The 21,031-nt window shown below is 40.8% G+C and overlaps 1 protein-coding gene across 1 annotated transcript in view; it reads left to right on the top strand.

Moving 5' to 3' along the window:
• The first annotated feature begins 1,447 nt into the window (after positions 1 to 1,447).
• Positions 1,448 to 21,031, top strand: part of mtmr3 (myotubularin related protein 3) — a 44,550-nt gene continuing 24,966 nt past the window's right edge. The window contains 13 exon segments of the mRNA XM_061672881.1: positions 1,448 to 1,509; positions 3,208 to 3,297; positions 4,774 to 4,890; positions 9,524 to 9,606; positions 9,897 to 10,063; positions 10,146 to 10,242; positions 10,541 to 10,654; positions 10,956 to 11,146; positions 14,833 to 14,964; positions 15,074 to 15,185; positions 16,445 to 16,640; positions 16,811 to 16,996; positions 19,147 to 19,317. Coding sequence (XP_061528865.1) covers positions 3,292 to 3,297; positions 4,774 to 4,890; positions 9,524 to 9,606; positions 9,897 to 10,063; positions 10,146 to 10,242; positions 10,541 to 10,654; positions 10,956 to 11,146; positions 14,833 to 14,964; positions 15,074 to 15,185; positions 16,445 to 16,640; positions 16,811 to 16,996; positions 19,147 to 19,317 — 1,572 coding nt within the window. The 5' untranslated portion in view covers positions 1,448 to 1,509; positions 3,208 to 3,291.

Genomic DNA, 21,031 nt, shown 5'->3' with positions numbered 1-21,031 from the left:
AAAGAACGCGCTGACCGGCCGAAGACGAGATCTGGGTGTCGCCAATCAATTGCTATTCCTTACAGTTCCCGGATGCCTGTCACAATTAATTTGAAACTCAATTAGTTTAACTGAATCTGAAAGGATCAAACTGAATGTGAAAATATATAATGTGAATTTTCAATGCAGATAAAAAATTCTTACATTCACTTTCAAGTTTATTGGACTTCAGTCAATTCAAATTATGTGTTTCAAATTCAGTTCGTAAATTCCAATTCAATTCCTGGTGGTACATATTTCAGCCCATTAAAAAGGGTCTGAATGCTTATGGCTGTGTGATATTTCAGTTTTTTTCTGTTTTTATAAATCTGTTTTTATAAATTCAACAATTCTTTCTGTCAATATGGGGTGCTGTGTGTACATTAATGAGGGGGAAAACAAACTTAAATGATCAAACTTAATGATTATAACAAAGAGTGAAATATTTAATGGGGGTCTGAATACTTTCCGAACCCAATGTAGACACAAACAACCATTCACAAAATAATTTCTGCATATGTTCTATTATCCCTGTGGTAAAAGTCAATTTACACTCTTCCTATTAACATGCATCACAATAAGATACAAGATGATACAAGACAAATCCTCCACTGAGGATTTGTACAAAGATACTGTCTGAGTTCTTGTTTGTTCGTTCCATAGTGCTTAATGACAATGTCTTTGCTTTACGCAGGCTGCTCCAGGCCAGGCTTCCTTCTAGTTGGGTGACCCACACTCCTTCACAGGGGCTATGGTACACTATTTTCTCTTCTCTGCTTTGTAGTAGCTCCCGCGTGCAGTCTGCAGAATTGAATACTCTATTGATTTCATACTGTGGGTACGGAACGTATTCAGACCCCCTTACATTTGTCACTCTTTGTTAAATTGCAGCCATATGCTAAAATCATTTGTTCATTTTATTCCTCATTAATGTACACACAGCATCCCATATTGACAGAAAAAACGGATTGTTGAAATTTTTGCAGATTTCTTAAAAAAGAAAAACTGAAATACCACACAGCTATAAGTACTCAGACCCTTTGCTGTGACACTCATATTTAACTCTGGTATATATGTGTGTGGAGAAAACCAGGCACTGCTCATCACCTGTCCAATACAGTCCCAACAGAAAAGCATGGTGGTGGCAAGAATTATGTTGTGGGGGTGTTTTTTCAGCTTCAGGGACAGGACAACTGGTTGCAATCGAAGGAAAGCTGAATGTTGCTAAGTAAAGGGATATCCTGGATGAAAACCTTCTCCAGAGTGCTCAGGACTTCAGACTGGGCCGAAGGTTCACCTTCCAACAAGACAATAACCCAAAGGACATAGCTAAAATAACGAAGGAGTGGCTTCAGAACAACTCCATGACTTCAACCCAATTGAGCATCTCTGGAGAAACCTGAAAATGGCTGTCCACCAACGTTCACCTTCCAACTTGACAGAACTGGAGAGGATCTGCAAGGAGGAATTGCAGAGGATCCCCAAATCCAGGTGTGAAAAACTTGTTACATCATTACCAAAAAGACTCATGGCTGTATTAGCTCAAAAGGGTGTTTCTACTAACCTACTGAGCAAAGGGTCTGAATACTTATGGCTGTGTGATACTTCAGTTTTTCTTTTTTAACAATTCTGCAAATAAATAAAAAATAGTTTTTTTTCTGTCAATATGGGGTGCTGTGTGTACATTGAGGGGAAATAATGAACCTATATGATTTTAGCAAATGGCTGCAATATAAGAGAGTGAAAAATTTAAGTGGCCTGAATACTTTGCGTACCCACTGTATATCTATCAGCTTTTTACCAGGAAGTAGACAGTTATGTCAGCAACTACTGTGTCAAAGGTTTCCCTCAAGCTGTCATCGAAGCAGGGCAACTTTCAGTTTATTATTGCAGTTATTTGTTATCCTGTTGCATCACATCATGGCCACAAGAACACGTGTGTATGATTAAAGTGTTTGGGTGGCTTCTCAGGCTCCTGTTTTCTCTGCAGTTGCACGCTCCTTCCACTAGTTGCAGTTTGGATCAAATGTGGCGGAAGTTTATGCTGAGACAGCAAACGGAGTCCGGAAAACTGTCCATTATCTGTCTGCCTTTTCTGACAACCTTCATCTTTTTTTTTTTTCTCAATGTTCTGGATTAACATGGCATTACAGAGTCTATTAGCAGAAGGATACTTTATTTTTTTCTCCTTGAGGAAGAGAAAGCTTCTCTTCTTCATCTGTACATTCATGGCCAACTTATTTGAAAATGGTCATTTTATGTAAGACCACTGAGTGACTGCAGATGTTCAATTTATGTGCATAAGCTTTTGGGGAAGCATTCCGTCGATGAAACATTTCCATACTCTGATTTGACCTAACATAAATATGGTTTAGAACGTTTTAGACTCAAATGTATCACTTTATGTATTTATTTTTAAGTTTTAAAGCTTGGTCTTTTGCCCTGTGCACAAGGTATAGACCAGTGGTTCTCAACTGTTGTCCGTGTGTCACCTGCGTTGTCCTTTTGTGGAAAAGTCGCAACCCACTTTTATAGATGTTACGATCAATAAAGAACATTTATTGCTCTGACAACACATGTATAATATATTAGATTTTGAAAAGCCGTTTCAAATGAGTTGATCTACTTCCAAAAGCATATTGGTCGTCGTCATGTCCGCTAGCCAGAGTTGCACGGCATTCGTTTACCAGTTTAAACTAGTGGTTAAAGTGCGAGGAAGCTACACTTCCTGTCGCTCAACAAATATGTTCCATGTGGGAACTTGGGACGCATCTGTACTGTAGCGTAAAAATCAAAGTAGGAATACATTAAACTTTTTATTAGCTGTCCGCAACCCACTTTTGGGTCCCGAGTCCCGACCTAACAGTTGAGAATCACTGCTTAGCTGCATTTCTAATTGAAATTCTGATTTGTAAATCATAAGCACTGATTTGTAAATCATAAGCATTTTATCAGTAGTCTCTTCCAAATAACAGCTATGGCCAAAGTAGTCTTGAGTAAGCATTTTGACCCCCAACAGTTTATGAAAACCAGCTCTGAATGTATTTTGTCAGTGTGTCTGCCAAGTGTTCTGTGGGAAGCCATTCAAAAGCCATATTGAAATATTGAAACCCAAGAAATATCGGAAGAAGTTTGTGGTCGTTCCGTTTATTGCGGTTCCGTAAGCGTAACAGGTCTTTTTGTATGCAGGAGGAGGAGGGGCAGAAGAGCTCAGACTGTATCCAGGCCAACCAAATATTCCCCAAGAAATCCCCTGTTCTGGAGGAGGAAAACATGCAGGTGAGGAATCCTTGGCCCTCACTGCTTATCTAATACTGTGAAACGTCTTCCCTAATAGATTCATAGATTCACTTTTTTCCTAATCACATGCAAACCTTTGAGTTTCAGTCACATCTCAAATGTATCCAATAGCAGGTGATGCATGGTATGCAAATTAGGGTGTCTTAACGGGGATCTACAATAACTTTTACACTAGTAGCACTGAAGCAAACAACTTTTTCAGTTGGTCGTACCAGAACATCTTTGGGTCGCACCCTTTTTGGAAGAGCGTGACTTTGGCATTCCATAGTTTGGTATGAATTAAACATAGGCAGGGACTTGAGAAATATTTTACTGTGAACAAGAAGTTTGTCTGCAACAAGCAGTGGCAGACATTCATTCATCTTCCGTTCCGCTTATCCTCACTAGGGTCGCGGGCATGCTTGAGCCTATCCCAGCAATCTTCGGGCGAGAGGCGGGGTACACGTTGAACTGGTCGCCAGCCACCCGCAGGGCACATAGAAACAAACAACCATTCGCGCACATATTCACACCTAAGGGCAATTTAGAGTCCCCAATCAACCTACCATGCATGTTTTTGGGATGTGGGAGGAAACCGGAGTGCCCGGAGAAAACCCACACTGGCACGGGGAGAGGCAGATGTGCTTACCAGTATTCTGCCTCTACAGTTTATGTATAAGAAATTAGATGTCCTTCTACAAATTTCCTCTATATGTGTGAAAAGAAAATCTGTGGATGACTTGCAACGGGAGGAGTTTACCGGCTCACCGGACTTTACAAGGTAGGTGCAGGCTAGCTAGCTCGTCACCAGCAGTTCAGATCATTTACAATGATTAAGAAGCAGCCGGGCCAGTCTCGATATATGTACATGGTGGCTAGGGGCCAGACACAATGGCATACTGGCCTGACTTTGACACACATAAATGTGGCGCGTGTACGTGACAGTGCTGTGTATAATAGCGTGTGTCTATCTGGAAGAAGCAGTCAGTCATGTTGCAGCAGGCAGCCAATCACATTGCAGTGGGTGTCTTTTAACTAAAATGTAATTGATAATACTCGAGATGCGAGCGAGAGAGAGAAAAAAGAAAAAAGACGACTTTCAACATTTAAAACATAGTTACCCTGAAACGAGAGTTTTGTACAATTCAATAAATTGTGAACCTGGGAGAAGACTGGAAAATCAATCAGCCATTACACAAACACGGGCCATAGTCAATACAACTATTTTGAATGCCCTAAGCATGCATTTTACCTGCTAACTGGGGGCTATACAAACCGCTACCGAAAGAGGCTGTGGTGAACGCCTGGAAAGGATCACAAAAGAATGTATGTTTGGGGATGTCTGTGGGTGACAGGCTTGATGAAGTTATTAAAATAAAATATTAATATAAAAGGCCTTTCTAATTATCTTCATGTTAAGTGCGTGTGCATTATGATCTGCATTCTTTGAAATGTTAAATCTCCTGCTGTTGCTAGGTGCCCTTTCCTGAGCTGCACGGGGAGTTTACGGAGTATGTGGGGAGGGCAGAGGATGCCATCATTGCAATGTCCAACTACCGCCTACACATCAAGTTCAAACAGTCTGTCGTCAACGTAAGTACCTCCAGAAAAGTCATGGAGTTTATAAGACAGGTTGATAAGCAAACATGTACTACACCTGGGGGAAAGACACTTTTCCTGGGTTCACATTAGGCAGTGTCTAAATACAGAACTGGCATACTAGCATTTAGTGAATGGACATAGGCATTGTGGGGACATTGTGACAAGCCGTACAGAGTTGATCTGCCCGAGAAGCAGCAGCACCTCAAATTGTACCCTTACTGTAGTCTCTGAACTAGCTATGTCCATGACTGAAGTCTTGCCAGAGGGGGGATGCTCACACTCATGCTTGCTCTCTCTAATTTAAGTTATAAGCGAAGCTTAACTTTACCAAATCATGTGAACTTTCTACAACGCATCCTCTTTTGCCACTGCAAAGATGTATTTCGCCATTGAATTCCCTTTCATGCTTCTGTGACTCGACTGGCAGAAGCTTTCAGTTCACTTCTTTGACAGCACATTTAACACACACTTTATCAATAGCCGCAACGCTTGTGTAGTGTGAAGCAAGTGAACATACGAGATAAACAAACATGCAACATTTAGATAACGCTACTGCCGTCCCACCAAGTTGTCACAGGAGGTAAGTTGTGCAATGACATCAAATTTTTTCGTTTCACTTTTCTCTCTGTCTCTCTCAATATCATGAAAGCTTGTTCCCAATTAAAGACAACCGAAGGTATCATGAAAACTGGTGCTGAATTACTGAAGTATTGGTTCTGTTGTTGCATTATCACATCAGCGTTCAGATGTGGTGACAGTTATTTGTTTAACACACACGTGAGAGAGTAACCCACTTACACAATCTTGCTACAACTACTATACTGTTCTACTATACAGCTCCTGTTCAATATTGTGAGATACATTCACTCTAATCTTAAAAGCATTTTTAGTGAATTATCTTAAACATATCTGCCGAACTGTATGAATTAATCTGTTGGCAAATATTTTTTGGTTATTAAACTATGTAATCGGCGGACACAGTGAATGACTGGTTAGCACATCGGCCTCACAGTTCTGAGGACCCGGGTTCAAATCCGGCCTCGCCTGTGTGGAGTTTGCATGTTGTCCTTGTGCCTGCGTAGGGTTTCCCCGGTACTTCGGTTTCCTCCCACATCCCAAAAATATGTATGGTAGGTTAATTGAAGACTCTAAATTGCCCGTAGGTGTGAATGTGAGTGTGAATTGTTGTTTATATGTGCCCTGCGATTGGCTTCGCGATGAGCTCAATGGTGTATTCCCCGACTCTCACCCGAACATAGTTGCTATAGGCTCCAGCACACCCGTGACCTTAGTGAGGATAAGCGGTATGGGAAATGAATTAATGAATGAATAAACAATGTAATCAATATGTGAAGCTATTGCTTAACCATTTCTAATGAAGGACAGGGACCAGGCCCTGCCACGACCAGTGAAAACCAATCACGCGCCTTGTATGAGTGCCCGTGGCATGTACAGTACAGTACAGTACAGGCATGTACAAAGTCACTGAGTCAACTCATCTCTTGCAGGGCATGCAGGGAAACCTTCTCTCTCGCGCATCGTCTTTCCGCAATATGGCTGCCGATATGGCTGTATTTATTTCATTTTTATTTTATGATAAATATTTTTTTGGGATGAATATTTTGGAAAATCCCGCGAAGCACTGAAGCCGCAAAACGTGAAGCGCGAAGTGGCGAGGGAACACTGTATTCTCCCACAAGTCTTTGGAATCATTCAAATGTTTTTTGTTTTTTTTTTGCAAAAGGAAGCCTCTTGTTCACTTTACTGTACACATACATACTTTCGGCGAAATTCTCCGTTTAGAACTCAAAATAGGCCATTTATGCGAATCGTATAGATCCGATGAGTTTTTCCTGTCGCTGTCGTTGTCCTGTGCTCGGGACCTGCTTTGGAAAAGTCACAGGAATTGACGAGACCAGGAAAAACACTTCCGCCGCTTCTTCTGTTAAGAAGTAACGGTACTTTTACTCGTTACAATGATCTAAATGTCGCTCGCTACTTTTATTTATCAATTCTTGCTTATTTAGCAACTATTTTGTGCGTGAGACTGCAACTTCAACTTCCAAATTGGGCGCGGTTTGCCCCAATCGAATTCAAGCGCTAGTTCACCAATCAAACGACACAAGAAAGTCACTTGACCTCACACGACATCTTCTATTGGGCTTCCCGGGCATAGGTATTAACACCATTTTGGGAAGGTTGTCATTACCATGAAGGCAACGGCGCGCTGCTCTTGTTTACATTTAGACAAACAAAAACAACAGCTTTTATGTATTATAGTATTTGTCTGCCCAAACATGGATATTTCAGCTCACTTATATACCTTGAGGAAAAAAAACATGTAGTAACTTGCAATTGTTTTAATTTTATTTTGTATTGTTTGTGCTATTGACTCATTACTTGAGTAATTATTTCACTGTGTACTTTTTATTCAAATATTTGTTTTGGATGACTACTTTATACTTGAGTCACATTATTGTCAAGTAACAGTACTATTACTTGAGTACAATATTTGGCTACTCTACCCACCTCTGGAGCGGACATCCTCTATTGCTACTCTTACGTCTAAGCAACAGTTTTGCTCATCAGATCAGCCAGTATCGTATTTGTTGCACTGGTCTTTTGTGTTTTCGCGTTGAGGTGCTGCGGGTCGTGGCCCTAGTTGTGGTCCCAGCGGAACCGCGAAGCACACATAACATCGGCAACGAGCTGATCCGCGAGTACATCTTGTATTAATTAGGAAATGCGCCTACAATTATCTAATTAGTTTATGGATGTTAATGTTAAATGTAATAAGCGACAGAGCGATGATAGGGATTGTCACAACACAGAATGAATTAACTTCAAATTCAGAAATGGCCAATAAAAACTGAAAAATACTGTATTTAATGTTTTCCTGGAGGATGCATTTGGGATTAGCCTTTGAAGTTGTTAATAGTGAAAAATAATGTAAAACAGACTGATTTTAGTCAATTCTTTTCCAGAATGAGAGGAGGAGGAAAGAGGAGGATGCTATTCATGTGGCACAGCTTGAAGCAGGCATCAGGTGCAGTTGGAGATGTGCCTGGCTCAAGTTGGAGGCCAGAACAAAAAAGCAAAAAAAATAATAATTTTAATCTTAAATTTTTACATCAACATGTACTTGAGCGGTGTAAATAAATGTTTTTCTGCGAGAAGAAAATGTTTCTTTTGCCTTATTATACTCTTCAGAGTCTTCCAGATTGCTTAATTTATGTTAAAATAAAAATAATTCTCTGCGGGGGGGCCGGGGAAAGCCCCCCCCAGACCCACCCTACAATGTCTTTTTTTTTTTTTTTGGTCACCTTTTTCATGCCTTTGTGTTTGCATGTCTTTGTACATCAAAATGTACATAGAGAGAGAGAGAGAGAGAGAGAAATGAATGACTATAACTGACAGCTTGCCTTCAAAGCCAAAACAAAATTATTTTTTATTGCCATCCCTATGGATTTGCTAAACTGACGGGTTAGATTTTTACCAGTAGCTGTTTTGTGTTGCCAGGGTTATTTGGGCTGTAATGATCCTTAGGTATTCAGCTCTCACTGCCTCTCTTTGCTCACATCAAGATAGCCAATGTTCTCGCACAGATTTGGACGGGTTGACAAAGCATGTGCATGTCTCCCACATGCGTGGTGGGAAGTGCTAGAAGAGTGCAAGCAGCCGCGGAATCTTGATGACGTCCAGATTAGCGATTTAGATTAGAGAGCTGGAATTTGAACTTGTGGTTTCATGATGCTAGGACATCCGGAATGTGGCGTGATTACAGCCCTTTGTAGATGGTGAATAGTGACTGACCAGACCAATCGAGCACTGCTTACATTATTTTTTTTTTTCTGTCTTGGATCAGAGTTGTTGTTGTGAGGTGTCAGTAAGTATCAAACAGAGATGCACGGCGTGGGTGGTTGTGTCAGTTTTGATGACCTTTTATGAAATATGGTGGCTACCTAAAAGACTTTCTTGTTGACAATGTTTAACTTCAAGAGTTAAATTAAAGGAGACAATTAATGTGTGGGAAGACTAACCATGCAAGTCTCGAACAATGCATTTACGTCAACAAAGCCTCCATAAGATAGAAAGGCCTGTCATCATAGTGTAGTCTCAGAAACTTGGCCAACTGATGACTTGACTGCCCGTAGATCATGCATGACTCCAGACTGCATGCAAACAGCAGCCTGAGCCCAAAAGTACTTTAGTTAATTAGCTTAGCTTATTTCAAGGTAGGCTGGCAATTTCCACACTATTCAAAGCATGTACCACATTCAGTGAAACAATTCAGTATTTCTGTATTCTAATCTATTATAATTCTGTATAAAACTCAAGGCAAAAACTGAACTCAAGATACAGGGCTGTCAGGTTATATTATTTGATTGCTTCCATATTTAAATAGATAATGTGTAGTAACCGCTTTGAGAAATGTTTCATGAAACATTAATGCAAATGTAAAGTGACAACTAATCTATTAGTTTCTCTAATGCAAGTGGGTGAATTACTTTGCAGCTCACTGTTTGCATGAAAGTGTTTTTCTCTCCTGAGTTTTGCCAGTGTTCATTCTGTATAAGTTGTAGTCTTCCAGGTGTACTTGTTTTGACTGCATGTGGTTCTACAGGTGCCTCTGCAGCTCATTGAGAGTGTGGAGTGTCGTGATATGTTCCAGCTACATGTCACCTGTAAGGACTGTAAAGTTGTCAGGTAAGACCAGAGACGACACACCCATGTAACCCAAGGCCAGTGTGAACAGTAGCACTTCCTTCCCAAAAGAATAGGTCACTTTTTAGAGTTATATCTGCCAAAATAGTAACCATTTTAGAGGTAATATCAACATCAAAGACAGTCTGTCTTGTTAACAGCTTACTGACTCGTCGTCATATCTTTTTTATGAAGTTATTTTGAACAACACCAGAGAAGCAAACACTCTGTTGTGCAGCTACCATAAAGAAACCGACTGAAAAGTTTGCTTTTTACTGTGCTTTAATCCCCAGGTGTCAGTTCTCCACATTTGAGCAATGTCAGGAATGGCTGAAGCGTCTTAACGCAGTAGTGCGGCCCCCCTCTCGCTTGGAGGATCTCTTCTCCTTCGCCTTCCATGCCTGGTGCATGGATGTGTACGCTGGTGAAAAGGAGCAGCATGGAGAGCTTTGCAGACCAGGTAACCCAGACTCTAACTCCATCCCTCAAATAACAGCAGTAGTCTACGCACTCTGCTCATATCGGGTTTCTCTGGTCTTTAGGTGAACATGTGACCTCTTGGTTCAAGAATGAGGTGGAGAGGATGGGCTTTGACACTCAAAATGCTTGGAGGATATCTGACATCAACAGCAAGTTTAGGTGAAGGCAGCTTGTGTTATAGATACCTTTTTGCTGTTGATATACTGTATGTGCCTTACTGATTCCATCCTTTGCTGCCATTGGCATACAGTGCAGATCAGTGTGTGAGAGCCGTTTTGTGGTGGTTGTTTGGTTCTTTACTGGTACAGAGCCTGGGGCACAAAAAGGCCCAGCCCAGGATTAAATGTCTGTCGACAGAGACTTATGTTGAGCCTTCACTAATACAGTCAGTCAGGTCCGATGCCGTCTTTTATGCCTCCCGTTACAAACTTCTCTCTGTGCCCCTCGGTGTTACCAGGCTTTGCCCCAGCTATCCCCAGCAGCTGCTCGTACCAGCCTGGATCACTGACAAGGAGCTGGAAAATGTGGCGGCGTTCCGTTCCTGGAAGAGGTTTCCTTCAGTGGTATATAGGTCAGTTGGTTTGGTTCTCTGTAAATGAGACTTCACAGTATAGCTTCCTCTTGTGTGCCTATTGAGCTACTTGGTGGGAAATAAGCAGTCTCTAAGTATCCATGTAGACCAGTGCCCTTTAAAATATAAAGTAGACGTTTCACGTTTCACCACCACCAAGACGTGTAGCATGTTTAACTAATAATTAGAGTAGCTAAAGTAACACAGCATCAACTATGTGGTCTAGCTTCTTTTTTGTATACTATATACTACATACTATATAGTACTTCTGTACTATATACTACTTTATTCATACATACAGGCACCTGAGCACAGGGGCTGTGATCGCCCGTTGCGGACAGCCAGAGGTCAGCTGGTGGGGCTGGAGAAATGCTGATGACGAGCACCTGGTTCAGTCCATTGCCAAGGCCTGTGCAGTGGACAGCAGTTCTCACAAACACCTGTCCAATGGTACTTACATTAATGGCTCTGAACTGCCTGATACTGATTTTGGTGAGCGCTCACTCAATCCGCCTCTGAAAACTGCTCTCTAGACTAGCCACAAAAGGCACATTTTAGTGTCAAATGTTCTTAATCAAAAGTGTCATCATATAAATATGGTTTAATTTGAAACAGAACAATCAATGTTTTTCAATAATCTCTTAGAAATCAGGTTGGCAAGATAATTTGGGTTGAAAATGCCCAGAATGCCCTTTTTCAAGCTATTCTAGTTGGTCTTTTTCACCTGGCAGTTGAGACGGATGGATTTCTCAATAATATGAAACGTATAAATAGGCTTTGCTCTGATTGGCTCGCTCAACTTCTCTATGGAAAACAGCTTCACTCTTAAACATGCCCTTGCATTTGGATCATTGCATGTCTTTATCATCGTGAGGTAGGGGTGTGTGGTATAAATGGTATAATCGGTATAAGGTATACGAAGGTACAGATTTGGACTTAACCGATATCCCAAAAACATGCATGGTAAGATGATTGAACATACATGCAAATCAGTCGCCTTTCGGCCAAATTCGCTGTTTTGAACTCAAAATAGCCCCCCACCCCCCAGTTTTTACTTGGGGGTGGGGGTGGGTGGCTGTCACCGGTTAAGTCACAGGAGTTGACAAGACCAGAAAAAACACTTTCGCCGCTTCTGCTGCCAAGAAGTAATGGTGCTTTTACTCCACTACAATTATCTAAATGCCGCTCGATACTTTTATTTAACAATTATTGCTTAATTATTACTTTTATTTAGCAATTATTGCTTATTTATCAACTATTCGTGCGCGAGACTACGACTTCAACTTCAGCATTGGACGCTGTTTCTAATTTAAGCACTAGTGACCACAGGTACTGTTTGGTTGAGATTATTGCTGCCAAAGGAGGGTCTTCAACCTGTTAACAAAGCTAATGGTTCACTTACTTTTTCCCCCCTGTACTGTGAATATTCACGTTCCATCCATCCATTTTCCACACCGCTTATCCTCACTAGGGTCGTGGGTATTTACATGTTATTTCCAATAAAAATATGAAAATGAAAAAAATTTTTTGTGGTGTTAGTTTAAACAGATTATTCTTTAGTTTTAAATGTTCAGACTACATTTTATGACCAATTTATGCAGAAATTTAAGAAATTCCAAAGGGATCACATACTTTTTCGTTCAACTCAAGCCCGCTCCTGCCCAATCTTGCGATTGATAGTGAAACTCACTCCCATCCTGCGGGACCCACAGGAACCGGTGGGAGTCCAGAAAAAAAATTTCAGCCTCTCGTTCACTTTACTGTACACATACATACTTTCGGCGAAATTCGCCGTTTAGAACACAAAATGGGCCATTTATGCGAATCGTATAGATCCGATGAGGTTTTTGACTGTTAATAGTGAAACAGACAATGATTTTAGTCAATTCGTAAGAATGACCGTGTTTAAAGAAGAGGATGCTATTCATGTGGCTCAGCTTTGAAGCAGGCATCAGGTGCAGGTGGAGATGGGCCTGGCTCAAATTTGAGGCTAGAACAAAAAAGCAAAGAAATGAGGCAAATTTAACTTCAATCTTAAATTTGTCCATCAACATGTACTTGAGCAGTGTAAACAAATGTTTTTCTCTGTGAAGAAATTGTTTACTTTGCCTTATTGTTCTCTTCAGTCTTCCAAATTGCTTAATTTATGTTAAATTCAAAAGAATTCTCTGCGGGGATCCCCCCAGAACCCCCCTACAATGTCCTTTTATTTTTTTTGAATCCCCCCCTTACTGTCTTCATGCCTTTGGTGTTTGCATGTGTGATTGAAGACTCTAATTTCCCATTGGTGTGAATGTGAGTGTGAATGGTTGTTTGTCTATGTGTGCCCTGCGATTGGCTGGCGACCAGTACAGAGTGTACGACAATCACCCAGTCAGCTGGGATAGGCTCCAGCATGCCCGCCACCCTAGTGAGGATATGCTGTAGAGAAAATGGATGGATATCTAATATCATAATAAATTGCAAAACAAAATCATGAAGTTATTTGCCTTACCATATATAAAGTGTCAAAAGTCAGCGGGGTCGTCGTCAGTAGGTTTCATTTGTTAAGTTTAACTGCTACGATTCAAAGCGTTCGACGAGATTCAGGTGACTTTGGTATGCAGTAAAAGCACTTGGAATCGATCTTGCCAAGTCTCTTTGAACCTCCAATAACACAACATTACGATTATTATATTAACAAAAATTACCATCCATTCATAAATGCTTCCATGATAATTTTTACACTGAAGCTTATATTGCAATTACCTCGCTGTTACCGTGAAGGGATTCAATTTATACCGTGATATGAAAAAAAAATATATATATATCATATCACTCAGCCCTATGGTGAAGCAGAGTTCAGAAAGCGTTGGATTGTTCGCCCACTACTCACAACCCCACAGAGGAGGGGACATGGATATGAAATAAAGCAGAGGAGGATATTTTGAAAGGCTGGTCCCATTCAACGACTTCAATGTGTAACCGCCGTGCGGCGTTCATCTCTGGTGCACATTCTGGCAACAGTGATTACAAGCTTCACTATCCTCAGTAACATTCAATGTTTTAAATATGCAGTAGTTTAATATTGGAAAACACAATACTTGTATGCTTTCATATACAGTATTTACATGGCCTGGCGGCGTCCACCCAGCTGGCTCGCTCGCTCCAAACCCGGAAATACACTTCCAGTAGTGTGTGAAACGTCCTTTTACGAACCAATCCTCCACGAAATGGACCCGAACATAGCACAATTCTGGTTCCGAAATGCTTAGGAGTTTCTCCCAAAATAAATAGAAGCCATTTTACTCTTCAACTCATCTGAGTTTGGCAGGTGATGCAAAGCTTTGCACATGATGCAGCCAGCTTGTCATTCAGCCAATTTTTTAGAGATGGGTGGGTGTGTAGCAGCCACAAAATTGACAAGAACTTGAATAATTATTCATTTTTTACATCACAAACACAAAAATCTGATCCGGTCATTGTGCGGGCCTTACGCCATTTATCATCTTTTGCATTCAATCAAAAAACCGCATAGATGTCAAACTTAAACCAGGTCACACTAATTTTTTCCTATGTTATAAATAAAACAGTAAAAAAAGTTTGGATTTAGATGGAAGGACAAATTCAAACCATTGTACATAATGAAACCATTGTATATAATGAATGTAATATTTGTCAGTTATTATATTTCACGTTTTAAGAATTTGACAAATATAAGTCAATCTTAGTAATGCACATTTAACATTTTCCCATTGGTGTTGTCTTATGACTTCGGCTGCAAATCTGTTTTGAAATCAAGCTACACGTCCATCTCATGATCCACCACTTTGCTTGAATATTAGTTTGAATAATAGATTATACTTGCACCTCTCGCTGTAACATTGTATGCTGACATGATGATATTGATGTTTGAGTTCAGAATTTTGTAGAATGAGAAATTATGCCAACGGATGCTCTACTCTTTTACGCGCTCGTCAAGATACCACCTTGTAATTGCGTAACTTGCGTTTGGAAAAGTCATGTTTGATCATATTGCATTCACAGTTTCAGTCAGAAGAACCCCCTTTTCTCGAAAGTCATGTAAATGTACTGAATGTAAAAAAAAAAAAAAAAAAAGGCTTTTGGAGTTACTAAATTGCATGAACCATTGATGGTCTTCTCATTTATTCACTCTGATGTGTTTATGACTGTATCAGAGTCCTCAATGACCAACAGCTCAGAGGTGGAGACATTGGCCATCCAGCCTCACAAGTTACTGATTCTGGATGCGAGGTCCTATGCAGCCGCTGTAGCCAACAGGGCAAAGGGTGGTGGCTGTGAATGTCCTGGTAGGTCTTGTCTTTTTTGTGTGTTCTGTGGATTTAGTAGCTCATTTTGAATCTGATTTACATTTTTAGTTTTCCTAATTGTGCAATTGTTATATCCACTGTGTTATAGAGTACTATCCAAACTGTGAGGTGGTGTTCATGGGCATGGCAAACATCCACTCCATACGCAAGAGTTTCCAGTCCCTACGTTTTCTCTGTACCCAGATGCCGGATCCAGCAAAGTAAGTGTTTTTCTTTATACATATTTGTCACCCTGCAGCCTAAAACCTTTAAACCCATTTGACTTTAATTGGAAATCTCAGTTGTGCTTCAGCCTTGGCCATACATCTGTCTCTGTCTCCATTCCGTGCTGCCTGCTTGGATTCAGTGAAATAATGCTCCATTGAGTATTTTAATCACACTAAGATATTGAATGTGTTTTGAAAATAATTAAAGGTTCAAAATTATTGGATAAAATCAATCATTTTACTTTTTTATTTTAACAATTTATACTGCTGGCCTCCTGTCATAAGTGTGTCTCTGGGTCAGAAACTGCTGCTCTACAATGTAACACTCATGGTTAATGTGTAATCTCGCCCATGTGATAAGGCCAGTAGAAATTAACCCGTGTTTAAAGTCTAGCTAAATACGCTACATTGCCAAAAGTATTCGCTCACCCATCCAAATAAACAGAATCAGGTGTTCCAATCACTTGCATGGCCACAGGTGTATAAAATCAAGCACCTAGGCATGCAGACTCTTTTTACAAACATTTGTGAAAGAATGGGTCGCTCTCAGGAGCCTCAGTGAATTCCACTGTGGAACTGTGATAGGATCCCACCTGTGCAACAAGTCTAGTCGTGAAATTTCCTCGCTTCTAAATAGTCCACAGTCGACTGTTAGTTTTATTATAAGAACTGAGAAGCGTTTGGAAACGACAGCAACTCACTCATAAGTGATAGGCCACGCATACTGACGAAGCGGGGTCACCCGATGCTGAGGTGCATAGTGCGAAGAGGTCAGAATCAGCTTTATTATATAAAGGGTGGACCGACGACATATTGAATCATATTGAACCCTATGGATTAGGAATGGTATTTCACTTAAATTCCTATGTGAGTCAAGGCAGGTGTGCGAATACTTTTGGGAATATAGTGTATGTAATGTCTTGAAGGCGTTAATGTAATTGTGGCAGGTCAGATCTTTCAAATTAGCATCTTTGTGAAACATTTGGTACAGTATTCCAAAGCTGTGTTATTTGGTACTGTATGTGGCCTCAAACAGCTAAAAAAGAAGGCTTCCTTATTAATTATTAGCAGTTCAGTAAGTATTAATTTTTTTTAAATTATTTTTATTAATATTAATTTGCCCGAATTTGTGATATATTTTGGGAGTCCTTGAGTCTCTGAAGGGGGCTATAAATATATATGTTGTTGTTATTTTTATTATTATTATTTTGCCGTGTCGTAAAATGCCTTTGGTCTTTTCTGTTTACCTGCAGCTGGCTGTCTGCACTGGAAAGCACCAAGTGGTTGCAGCACCTGTCTCTGCTGCTGAAGGCAGCCCTGCTTGTGGTCAATGCAGTGGACAGGGACCAAAGGCCCGTTTTGGTGCATTGCTCTGACGGCTGGGACCGGACACCTCAAATTGTTGCTCTGTCTAAGCTGCTGCTTGACCCGTATTATCGCACCATAGAGGTATAACTGGAAATGCTATGTTTACTATGTAGAGAGGCCTACATTTTTCCCAGGGTAATTTGAGACTAAGACTAATATCATACAGCATTTTTGTTTTCAAATTACAGCATGAGCAAAGTGTGTGTAGGAAGTTTCATTATGTTTTATCTGCGCTTTATATCTTTGTGTAGGGCTTCCAAGTTTTGGTCGAGACGGACTGGTTGGACTTTGGACACAAGTTTGCTGACCGATGTGGCCATGGAGAAAACTCTGAGGATGTGAATGAGCGCTGTCCCGTCTTCCTGCAATGGCTAGACTGTGTTCACCAGCTCCAGAGGCAGTTTCCTTGCTCCTTTGAGTTTAATGAGGCCTTCCTGGTGCGTTCTATGTTAAACTAAACTATTCCAGTGACAAGATAGATGGGGGAATTTTATTTAGATTGAATTAATTCATTCCCAGTGTAGGTTGACTTTAACCTGCATAGTTTAAGACTATTACATGATTGGCTGACAAAAAGGTTGAAGTACTACTACCAACAAGCCTTCAGAAATCTTAGTCCAAAAGATGGAGAAATAAATTGCAGTAGCTTTGCAAAAGGGCTGGACGATTTTAGCAATTGTTTGAAGACCCCAAATAAATTAAATAACTATAAGTTTACAGCAGCTTTTTTTTATTGTTAAAGACCAAAACATACAAAAAAAAGTCATAGATTTGACACATTGCCGCAAAGAGTCTTGTTAACAAGTCAGACAATGAAGGAATGGGTAAAAAAATAAATAAATCGCTAAGCATGTGAAATCAAGCTTCAGCATACCAAGAGATTTTGGACAGTCAAACAATTTGGGGATTACCTGTTCCTGTTCCAAGATGTCTGTGCACCAGTGCACAAAGCAAGGTTCATAAAACCATGGATGAGAGAATTTGGTATGGATGAACTTGTCTGGCCTGCACAGAATCCTGCCTTCAACCTTTGTGTTGATTTCGAGTGGACAGTGAGCCAAGCTTTCTCATACATCTGTGTGTGGCCTCACAAATACGCTCCAGGAAGAATGGGCAAATTTTCCCATGAGCTCACTCCTCTACACCTTGTCGAAAGCCTTCCCACAAGAGTTGGAGCTTCTTTAGGCAATATAGTATATCTTCAAACATATTGAATGTATTTAGAAACAAAACACGGATTTACGTATTGGGGATCATTAATCTTTTTTTCTGTACATTTTAGTAAATTAAAATGTATGCGAGACATGTCAATGTAAGGTAATAACTATAATCTGTTTTACAGTATTGTTGCATTCCACTCAACTAGGATTGGGCATCGAGAACCGATTGGAACCGGGACTAACGTTGCGGTTCTCCTGGAATCGTTCAACTTTTAAAATTTCGGTTCCCATTTTCAATGCGTGCAATACGCCGACCCCGAAGAAGAAAGTGGCAAAAACCAACGGAAAAAAAACGCGCACAAAGTCATGCTTGTTCCCAACAGCGGTCGCGAACAAAAGTGTGTCTTAACTTTGGTAAAATGGCCAGTCGACTCAGTGCAACACTTGAAACAAAATTACATTGTGCAAAGGAGGTTTTCACAAAATGTAGAAGTCTGACGCGCTCCCTCCTGCTGCGATCCTCAGCCTACACCGCGCGGAGCTTCCGTCAAGTCAAATTGGGTGAGTGAAACGATAAAATACGTCTATGCCAACATTGAGGCAGCTAACAAGTTAAAACGGTGGGTTGCACTCTTGCACTGATGGTTTTTAGCATTTATTTTAGTCTTCAAGCCAATGTAACCTTTTCTTGCCGTTTAGGTTTCATTTTCAAAAGTGAAGTTACTTTTCGTGCCAAAATGCTGAGTTCCAGTGCGTATCCTTCAAAATAAAAGGCTACATGGTTAAAACAGGAAGTCGTTAAAACTTGCACATATAAACCATTTGACATGATAAAACAGTCGCAAATAACTATTTTAACAATGCTATATTTAACTTTTAGCTGAAGCATTAATTAATGAATATTAAGTCAACTTTGTTGGTTCCACACACATTGCGTTTTAGTTCATTGGTTTGATAGTGATACTGGTTATATAGAACCCAGGAGTCAAATGTTAATTATTGTCTATGCTGCTGGCTGCTGCGAAAATGGATGTCCATAATTTGGACACCCTTTATTTAAACCATAACATTTTTTGACCCAGCCCCCTGAAAGAATCTGATTCGAGAATCGTTTGAAACCGGAATCGCTCAAATTCAAACTATGCCCAACCCTACACTCAACACAATTGCAAGACATCACAGATTTAAAAAATAAAAAATAAAAGAGTGCATCAAATACAAAAATAATTGCTGATTCCTGTTTAATGAAAGCTAGTTGTGGCTATTCAAAGCATATTTATATATTGTATGTGAAAGGTTTTGGTAGATATCTCTGATTTTTTGCCACGGCGTCTTAGAAGCACACTTCTTTGGCCCCTGCTCTTTATCATTCCTGGTGTGTGCTTGCAAGTCTCAACGTGTTTATATCATTATTTGTGTTTTTGCAGGTGAAGCTGGTGCAACATGCATACTCCTGTCTGTTCGGCACCTTCCTGTGTAACAGTGGCAAAGAGAGGGAAGATCGACACGTTCAAGAGAGGACCTGCTCGGTGTGGTCCCTGCTGAGACCCGCCAACCGCACACTGAGGAACATGCTGTACTCCCCACACTCCGAGACTGTACGTACATTACCTGGCACACCCCTCTGCGTTCAGCACTAAGTCATTAGGGAGAATAGTATTGCTGCCTCTGTTTGTTCTTAAATTTCAACGAGGGCTGCCCAATATGGCCTTAAAACATCAGATTGATTTTAATCAAATTATAATAACAATCAAATTGTTCAAAAAACGTTCTACCCCTCCAACCCTCAGCAATTTACTTTTTCTCTTGATACCGAACAAGCTCTGAAACATTTTTGTTCCTGTGCAACAACGTATAGTAACTTCCACAGAAATAATGGATTTTTTTTTTTCTGCAGTTGTGAAAATAAATGCTTCCTCTTGACAAACTTTCCCTTTTTTCAAACCATATGTACATAAAGACAAGCCGTAATACATTCACATTTTAAATGTTCAAAAATTAACCGTCATAAAATGAGTCTCTACTGGTCTGTCGTCAAAAAGTAACCCACGGTAACAATGTACCCCAGCCACTTTTTCATGGTCTTATGTGAAGTTGTCTAGGTGAGACAAGGTGACCACGGCAAAATATTTGGGTCTTGCATGCTCGTACCTCAGGCAAAAGTTTCCTATTTGTGGATAAATCACTACTTTTGTAACAGAACTTTTGGAAATGTTCAGTGCTGTTGACTTCCTAATTGCCTTCCAGTGGGCTCCTTTCTTGTTACATGTAAAACATTGTGCATATAAAATCCACTTATTTTGTCTGTTTCTCTGTGGGAAACTAGTCGTTTTAATGCTACATTCCAGAAAAGTGGGAAATCTGATTTATCCCACTCTGATTGTACCAGTTGCGATCTCAAAGCGTTCCAAGCGAATGTAAGCAAAAAAGCTGATCATAGGGCTGCACGATTATGGCCAAAATAATAATCGGGATTATTTTGATCAAAATAGTTATCATGATTATTAGTCACGATTATTCTTCATGTTAGGGAATAAGCCATCCTTCCATTTTCTTCCGCTTATCCGAGGTCGGGTTGCGGGGCAGTAGGTTTAGCCGGGATGCCCAGACTTCCCTCTCCCCAGCCACTTCATCCAGCTCTTCCGGGGGTGTCTCGAGGTGTTCCGAGGCCAGCCGGGAGACATAGTCTCTCCAACGTGTCCTGGGTCGTCCCCGGGGTCTCCTCCCGGTGGGACGTCCCCGGAATACCTTCCCAAGGGAGGTGTCCTAATCAGATGCCCTGGCCACCTCATCTGGCTCCTCTCAATCTGGAGGACCAGCGGCTCTACTCTGAGCCCCTCCCGGATGACCGAGCTTCTCACCCTATCTCTAAGGGAGAGCCCGGACACCCTGCGGAGGAAACTCATTTCAGCCGCTTGTATGCGGGCTCTTGTTCTTTCGATAACGACCCACAGCTTGTGACCATAGGTGAGGGTAGGAACATAGATCGACTGGTAAATTGAGAGCTTCTCCCTTCAGTTTAGCTCCTTCTTCACCACAACAAACCGATACAAAGTCCGAATCACTGCAGACGCTGGAGGGGACATGCCACCCTTTTCTGACTGAGGACCGTGGTCTCACATTTAGAAGTGTTGATTTTCATCCCAGCCACTTCACACGGCTGCGAACCGCTCCAGTGAGAGTTGGAGATCACGGCTTGAGGAAGCCGACAGTACCACATAATCTGCAAAAAGCAGACATGAAATACTGAGGCCACCAAACCGGACCCCTTTACGCGACTAAAAATTCTGTCCATAAAAGTAATGAACAGAA

Source organism: Phycodurus eques, chromosome 3 (assembly GCF_024500275.1).
Source record: "Phycodurus eques isolate BA_2022a chromosome 3, UOR_Pequ_1.1, whole genome shotgun sequence".
Taxonomy (NCBI): domain Eukaryota; kingdom Metazoa; phylum Chordata; class Actinopteri; order Syngnathiformes; family Syngnathidae; genus Phycodurus; species Phycodurus eques.
This window is presented reverse-complemented; position numbering and strand designations above follow the sequence as displayed.